This window comes from Eretmochelys imbricata, chromosome 15, assembly GCF_965152235.1.
Source record: "Eretmochelys imbricata isolate rEreImb1 chromosome 15, rEreImb1.hap1, whole genome shotgun sequence".
NCBI classification, from domain to species: domain Eukaryota; kingdom Metazoa; phylum Chordata; order Testudines; family Cheloniidae; genus Eretmochelys; species Eretmochelys imbricata.
This window is the reverse complement of record NC_135586.1, coordinates 30,515,725-30,524,074: the sequence shown is the minus strand read 5'-3', so window position 1 is coordinate 30,524,074 and position 8,350 is coordinate 30,515,725. Positions and strand designations below refer to the sequence as shown.

Genomic DNA, 8,350 nt, shown 5'->3' with positions numbered 1-8,350 from the left:
ACTTTAGCAAAGCTTTTGATATGGTCTTCCACAGTATTCTTGCCAGCAAGTTAAAAAAGTATAGATTGTATGAATGGACGATAAGGTGGATAGAAAGCTGACTAGATTGTTGGGCTCAATAGGCAGTGATCAATGGCTCGATGTCTAGTTGGCAGCCGGTATCAAGTGGCGTGCCCCAGGGGTCAGTCCTGGGGCCAGTTTTGTTCAACATTTGTATTAATGATCTGGATGATGGGATAGATTGCACCCTTAGCAAGTTTGGGGATGACTACTAAGCTGGGGGGAGAGGTAGATACGCTGGAGGGTCAGGATAGGGTCCAGACTGATCTAGACAAATTGGAGGATTGGGCCAAAAGAAATCTGATGAGGTTCAACAAGGACAAGTGCAGAGTCCTGTACTTAGGACGGAAGAATCCCATGCACCACGACAGGCTGGGGACCGACTGGCTAAGCAGCAGTTCTGCAGAAAAGGACCTAGGGAATACAGTGGATGAGAGTCAATCGTGTGCCCTTGTTGCCAAGAAGGCTAACGGCATATTGGGCTGCATTAGTAGAAGCATTGCCAGCAGATCGAGGGAAGTGATTATTCCCCTCTATTCGGCACTGGTGAAGCCACATCTGGAGTATTGCGTCCAGTTTTGGGGCCCCCACTACAGAAAGGATGTGGACAAATTGGAGAGAGTCCAGCGGAGGGCAACGAAAATGATCGGGGGCTGGGGCACATGGCTTATGAGGAGAGGCTGAGGGAACTGGGCTTGTTTAGTCAAACACCATAGAGATGTCCATTATAATCGATACTATTATCTTTATCAACCAAACTTGTAGTCTCATCAAAAAAATATATCAAGTTAGTTTGACAAGGTCTATTTTCCATCAACCCACGTTGATTGGCATTCATTATATTACTCTCCATAATTCTTTATTAATCAAGTCCTGTACCAGCCTCTCCATTATCTTTCCTGGGACTGATGTCAGACTGACAAGACTATAATTACCCAGGTCATCTGTTTACTCTTTTTAAATATTAACACAGCATCAGCTGTCTTCCAGCCTTCTGGAACATCCCCAGTGTTCCAAGAATTATTGAACATCAGTATTAATGGCCAGCTGTTTGATAGCTTTTGGATGCAAATTATTTGGACCTGCTGATTTTAAAATATCTAACTTTAGTAGTTGCTGTTTAAAATCCTCCTGAGATACCAGCTGAGTGGAAAGAGTTATCATATGACATGACAACATCATCCAGTTTGTCCCCAAACACAGAGCAGAAATACTTATTGAATACTTTGGCCTTTTCTGCATTATTGATAATTCCACATATCCATCTAGTAATGGACCAATACCATTGTTAGATTCCATTTGTTTCTAATAAACTTTACAAACTCCTTGTCCTTAACTCTGCTGCCAACAGACTTCTCCTTGTATCCCTTAGTTTCTATTATCAATTTTCTACAATTTCTAGCTTCTGATTTAATTCATAACTATCAATTTCCTCTTTCTTCCATTTGTATTAGTATATTTTCACTTAGGGCTTATCTACACTACGGTTTTGGATTACTAGGTATCTCACTGTAAACAAAACAAAACCCCACCTTCTTTGCGGTGAAGGCATAGCAAGGGCCATAACTATACCCTGCACATAGACAAGCTTTGAGTCACTGGTACTATGCCATCTGTGCCTGGCCATTACAGCAAACACGCCCCAAACAAACACATTAAGGAATAATTAACTGGAAGGTTTCTTTTAATTAAGCCACTTATAGCAATAATGCAGCGGAAAAACGTGGAGCTTTTGACTTCTGAGGTTGTAACCTCTATACAATTATTTTTAAAATAATTTTTTAGAATTTTTGGTCTAAATTGTAGACTCCAGGCCAAAAGGGAATTTACTTCCTCTCCCAGTATAAGTTTTGGCACTTGAAAACATACTACCACCCCACCAAAAGCAAATGTAACTGATGGCACTAAATAACCTTAGCTGGTGACAATGGACACTGTTCCCCATTTGCTTCTCCCAGTTGCACTCTAGCATGTGCATCATCAGAAAGACTTGGAAAGGCCACACTAAAAATCTGGAAATACAGATTTCTGTAGATTCTGCATAGATTAAAAAACTACTGGCCCTCAAATTTACAAGGACAAATGCAGGCAGCTGGTAATTTACTCCTAGCCTCTGAGCATAGATGTCTTGCTCTCATCTTGTCCTGTTTGTACTATTTGCTGATAGTCTCTCTTTGCTCTGAGTGCTTGCAGCAAGAAGGCAAAGGCACCGCAGCCCCTTTAAGCTACTCCAGCAGACTAAGGGGACTATAAAGGGGGCAGAAATGGCCCCTGAGAAAAACCTTCATTAAGAATTTTTCCCACCTGGCATAGAATAGCCACAACCACCCTATGTCACCCTTCAAGCATTAATCGGGGTACTGGGAGTCGGGAGAGGGTATGTTTGCAGCACACAGCATTCTGGGTATTGAGGGCTGATGGCCCACAGAGGGCTTGTGCAGCCAGAATGCATGCGAGTGTCAGAATGCACAATGTCACTCATTCCTAAATTAGGTTCACAAGATCTGCAATGGCATCACATCTGGGCAATTTTCTCCCTGGCCTTGGCCTGCATTTCCAACTTCAGTCTGAGATCCCCTGCCTGGTTCAGAAACAAAACCACATCGTCTGGGGTCTTTACCCACTGCTATTGGTCCTCAAAAGCTGGTAAGCAGACTGCACCATATGCAGGACTCTAGAGGATATCTCTGCTGGAGCAGGTGGGTGAGATTCTGTGGCCTGCCTTGTGCAGGAGGTCAGACTAGATGATCATAATGGTCCCTTCTGACCTTAATATCTATCTATGCTGTTTCTTGGGAGGTACATGGTCCCCTAGATAAGCAAATGGACTAGCACAACCGGTGCCTGTAGATGGACCAGAATCCTCCCTGATGTGACTTGTTTGACTCACCTCCTGGGGCTCAAACGAGAGGGATATTTGGCCCTTTTGTTCTATTTACTGTTAAAGAACCAGTAGCATTATTAACAGATACTTAGCACTTACACAATAATACTTTATAATGTTCAAAGTACTGAATGTTAATGAATTAACCTAATTAATGTTGCAAGCCACATTTTCAAGTTAACCTTTAGTTTTGTGTCTGTTTTAACTGCAGATACAAATTTGCAGGTGCAGTTAGCTGCTGGCACTATAAGGCCTGAGACGAGAGGTACAAGCAGGTCACATCCATCAAGCAGGGGTGGGAGTGGCCAAGAAAACAAAAACCAAGAACCCAATGCCTGACTGTATTTCCCTGAAATCTAGTTCATGTGCAGCTGGTCCCTTGGCTGGTCATTTTAAAAATATCCAAAAGCACTTGTCCAGCTTGCAAAATAAAGGGCTGCAAAATTCCAGCATCAAACCTGGAGCCAGGAGTGCTCTGAATCCACTAGGGACTGGTCCACTGCTTCATCTCTTGTAACTGTAGTGTTCAGTATTAAAATACACCTGCCAGTAGCAGAGACCCACTTCCATTTAGTCTGACCCATTCATCAGAGGTCTCCTTGAATAGCTGGAGGCTCAATTTTAACACCAAAAGGAATAGTGGGCCTATCTAACTATTGCCTGGCAGAGGTGATAATGTCATTCCAGTGAGGAGTCTGGCAAACAACACTATATTCTAATGTTCTAGGACCACCAAGCTTTTTCTTGAACAAAGAGATCCATATCTGGTTTCAGATTGCAGCTATATTGCTTTTTGGAGGTTGGATACTGCTAGCATTTGGAACAGTTCTTACCTTGTCTTGGATTTCTATATCTCAGGGACTTTGCCAGAGGAGGGTCATCTGCAAAACATCTGCAAACAGCTACAGGTATTTACCTGTCAGGAGATGAAGTTCCTTCAGGTCATTACAATTCTAGCCTCATTCATATTGTCTGTCACTCATGCTCCTGAAGGCTCCAGTGACACCCACAGGTTAGTGGTGGTGTCCAGCAAACTGAGCCAATGTGACATCGATAATGATAATGAGAGTTCATGGATACATCTGCCTGTGTGAAATCCATGCTCACCTCTCTCCAAGTCTTCTGTAGCCAAGTCTCCCCTCATCACCCTGCCAAAAAATGAACAAACCACTTTCTGAAGCAGGATCTTCACCCAGTGGTTTCCAACTGCCTGTTATCTGATGTTGGAAGCTCTGTCTTTTTGCACTGGTATAATGGCAGGCTTGCTTGTTTTTTACCCTCCCGCCAGTGATTGGCACAATCTTGGGACTGCTAATTTTTCCATGTTAGTTTGGATTCTGCATTCGCTAATGAAATTGGTGGTTATTCCTCCACAGACAATGCTGGGAAACGTAAGCTTGGCTGGGACTACACCATGGCTATCCTGGATGTCGTTCTACCATGTTTGTTGCCACAGATACAATTTAAATGAGGTCAAGTCCAAAGTCTTTTTCTCTTCTGCTACAGAAAGTAGAATTCTAGTAGGAGAAGATGAACAAAATAATCCATCAGTGAAACTAGTGTTTTATGATTGACTGCTCCATGGTTTTGTACAGATAAACAAAGCCAGGGCATAGCCTTTTCTTACCCAACATGCACTAGGCCGCAAGTAACCCCCACCTTAATGCTAGCAGAGTGGTGGGCCAAATCCTCAGCTGGTGTAAATCTGCATAATTCCATTGAAGTCAATGAGCTACATACACAGCCAGTACCTGAGAGCCTGAGCCATTGTTCCCACAGCAGTTAGTAAACTGTGTCTCCTCTTTACCAAAGCAGCTTTGTTTCATTCTTACAATGACCAGTTTTCATTGTCTGTGCTGAAAAGGAAGGAATGAACGAGAGGAAGCTCAGGGGTGGCAGCACTGGAGTCCAGGCAAGCAGGCTCATAGCACAGAAGTAGCGTAGAACAGCATCTGGCTGAGGCTTGATTAACCAGCACTGGCAGGCAGCATCTGTCCAGTTCCAGATAATGATAGGGTTAGACAGCCAGGGCACCACGGGAGACCAGAAAGGGGCAGGGAATGGAGAGAAAGAGGCAGAGCTGTACAGGGTAGGCAGTGGTGTAAAAGGGAGCAGATGGATCTGGCAGAGAAAAGCGGGGAGGCCTGCTGGGGGTAGGATGGGAAGAGGGATGTCCCTGGCAGGAGAGGGAGTTAAAGAAATAGCAATGGGACCCTGAAAGTGGAGGGGAGAGGCAAGAAGTTCTGGAGAGATCAAACAGGTGCAGATCTCCTCTGACAGACACCTTCAGCAATAGCATCAAGAGGGTTCTTGTTTTTTGTCTCTGTAATTCCAGGTCAGGTTACAAGCAAGAGGGCTGGTTTTCATCCCCCTGTAACTGCCATCTTCCACAAACTCACCCTGGGATCTAGGAGTCAAGCTGGTCCCATTCCATCTTGTGCCTTATCACCAGCAGTAAAGGGAAATTGGGCCCAATGCTGGTGCAGCTGATGTAGCCAAGCGGCAACTGACTGGGTCGTCGAGAACGGTTCTGCTGAGGAGGCACCACTGTGTTGCTGGGTACACCAGAGCCATGAAGAGCCCTGGATTTGCATGAAACTGAAAATCTCACTCCTTGAGCTACTGGACCCTACCTATGGCACAGACGTAAGATATTAAGATCTAGTCAGAATACATCTCACCATTCCTACCTTATTAAGAGGAAACCACACCTTGGAGGCCATCCCATTTCACAACAGAGTATTACTGAGATACTGATTGGAAACTGGAGAAAACACTGCACAACATGATGTAGGATATCGTTAGCAGCAATCATAATGCTGTAAATACACACTGCACTTTGCAAAAGAGAAAATGTATTCCCTGCTACAAAGAGCTGGAGCTAAGAGGGTTAAAGCACGAAGTGCACTTTCAGAGAGGCCCAGACATTGCAGTGATTTTTAGATACACATTGGAGACTTCCTTGTCAACACTTTAATAAACCTAGACATGCCTCATTGCAGATTAAAAGAGTTTGCACCACTGCTAATTGCAATTTGGATAACACAAGCATGTGTTAGTTTCTCTCACACAGCAACTGTATAAATTCTTTCCAGAATAGGAACAAAATATGTTACAGGAACAACTGGGTAAGTCTTCTGAGATTCTCACTTTTGGATTATATCTGTGGAATTATGGTATGGTATAAACAATGAATTGTTTTGATGACTCATCTCTCCTGATGGTGCAGTAATGAAAAACCCCTTTATCAATTTCTGGATGCCCCCTTAAAATGGTTTGTTTCTGGGGCATCTGCTCTCCCCAACATAAAAACACACAATTAACAAGAGGCACCAGAACAAACATCTCTGAAAATCTTACATTCCAGGATTCAGCAGTGAGCTCTATTTTGATTTGATTTCCTCTGACATTCTGAGGCTGTTTATAGGCAGAATGACTGTCATGCACGAATTGTGTGTTAGGGACACCTGTTGCTAGTACAATTTTAAAAGATACTCTGGGCTGCCTCTCTTTGTATTCAGCTTCTTTGAGTTCAGGGATCTGAGTCAGCAAGTAGTTGGATGTTCTGCTCAATAATGTTTGGATTATATTGTTAGCTGGGAGATTTATCTTCCCAGGAAGGCCAGGTGGGAAGTCTGGAGTGGTATGCAAACTGAGTGACACACCAGTCTGCCAACGCCACAAAGGCAGGAGAGGAGGCAGTGAGTAAGAGCTGCTAGGCAAAGAGTGGGTGTTTACTTCTGTCAGGCTGTAACCCACCTTCAGAGCAGCGCTGCTCATGCTAAGGTGAGGAGAAAGCTGCACTCATGAGTGGGACAGTACCAGCAAGATGCATAAGGCATATGGGTTGCTCCTGTGAAGTGCTGAGTGCTCTCAACTCCTATTAAAGTCAAGGGGAGGCGTGGCCTGACTGTGCAAGATGCTGAAAGCCCCAAGGTCAGAGGTGCTTGCAGGAGACCAGGCCACAAATGATGGCTGCCCACAGCAGGACAGAGAGCTTGGCAACACAGACGCGGGGTGAAATGCACAATTTTTTTAAAGCGTGGAGCATCACAATTTCAATTGGAAGCATTTTAGTAACATGCTCCCCTGCAGAGATTTCTGTATCTAGCTAGCTTTGCAGCCCTCACCATCTGTAACGCTGTTTAGATCTGTGTGTGTCTCTCTGCATTCCCATGGATCTGTAGCTCAGATTCCAAGCTTTGGAAAGACACTAAGCCTGAGCTGTAATTCCAAAATGCACTGGTATTTAAACATCTATCCCTTTAAGCATTCTTTTAGGTGTGTCTATTGTTATCTGAATGTTTATTTTCACATTTTCCAAACAAAACGTTTCCACCCAATATTTTGAACAACTCAGTCGATAGTGTCCCTCTCATACTGCTGCGACACATCAGACATGCCTAAGGGTTTTATAATTCTATCCTAATCCAGATCATTCACTGTCAAGATGCAAAAGCAGGTGATATGATATGGTAGTTGAATTCTGCTTCAGCATTAATCAGATGGTATCTTTATCTCCCTAAGCAAGTACATCATACAAACCTCAGATGGATTGGCAATTGGATGCATTATTCATGCACTGTTCCTGGACAACTAAGAGCTCAAAAAAACCTCTCTTCATTCTCTCCTCTCCTTCCCTTCAACCTGAGCAACAACCCAAAGAGGACTTGACACAGCTGCACCACTAGAGGAATCCTACTTCATCTTCCAAAAGGGTACAAGGGAGAGAGAGAAGAGCCTGGTGATATCCACCACCTTTTCTTGGCTAATCTTTGTGTACAGAGGGCCAGATGCAGAGTCCATTGAAGTCCATGGAAAGACTCCCACTGCCACCAATGGTCTGTGACTCAGGTCCAAGCTGAGTGGGTTTCCACCTGCAAAAGCAGTCTTTGGGTGTTTATGAAGGACACAGGGTGAGAATGACAAATATTTTGCATTTTTGCTAACCACTCCTGACTCCCCACAAGGGTGATGATCTTCACTGGCAACATGTAATTGTATCACCGTGTTCTAAGAGAAGGCACGTCTAAGACTTCTTCTTTTCTATCCATGCTGCTGAAACAGCTTCTAAACCAGTGCCAAAGCTGGAAAGAAATTGCTGGAGAGAATTAGATTGTGCATGTACCGCACAAGAGACTCAATTATCCAAACCTCCATTTCCAACCAGCTGCCAACATGTCTCCCTCTTCTATGACTCCTGAACAGCTCAGTATCTTCGGACGGTTGATTAGGATTCAATTGTATGTCGCTTTCCTAACACGCTCGAAGAGTTTTTTGAAAGAAAGGAACTCAGTTCAAGCATTGATCTTTGTAAGTGACAAGACCCATCGTGTACATATGACCCATGAAAAGCTTTCTTGTCAATGAGAGTTGTGTCTACAGATTCAGGTTCTGATTCTCCAC

General features: G+C 43.9%; 1 protein-coding gene across 1 annotated transcript in view; it reads left to right on the top strand.

The window, feature by feature from the left end:
- LHFPL7 (LHFPL tetraspan subfamily member 7) overlaps positions 1 to 4,518 on the top strand; it is a 17,293-nt gene extending 12,775 nt beyond the window's left edge. Inside the window, 5 exon segments of the mRNA XM_077835368.1 lie at positions 3,156 to 3,209; positions 3,672 to 3,862; positions 4,205 to 4,267; positions 4,269 to 4,396; positions 4,398 to 4,518. Of these exon segments, the coding sequence (XP_077691494.1) occupies positions 3,156 to 3,209; positions 3,672 to 3,862; positions 4,205 to 4,267; positions 4,269 to 4,396; positions 4,398 to 4,518 (557 nt within the window).
- Positions 4,519 to 8,350: the final 3,832 nt, after the last annotated feature.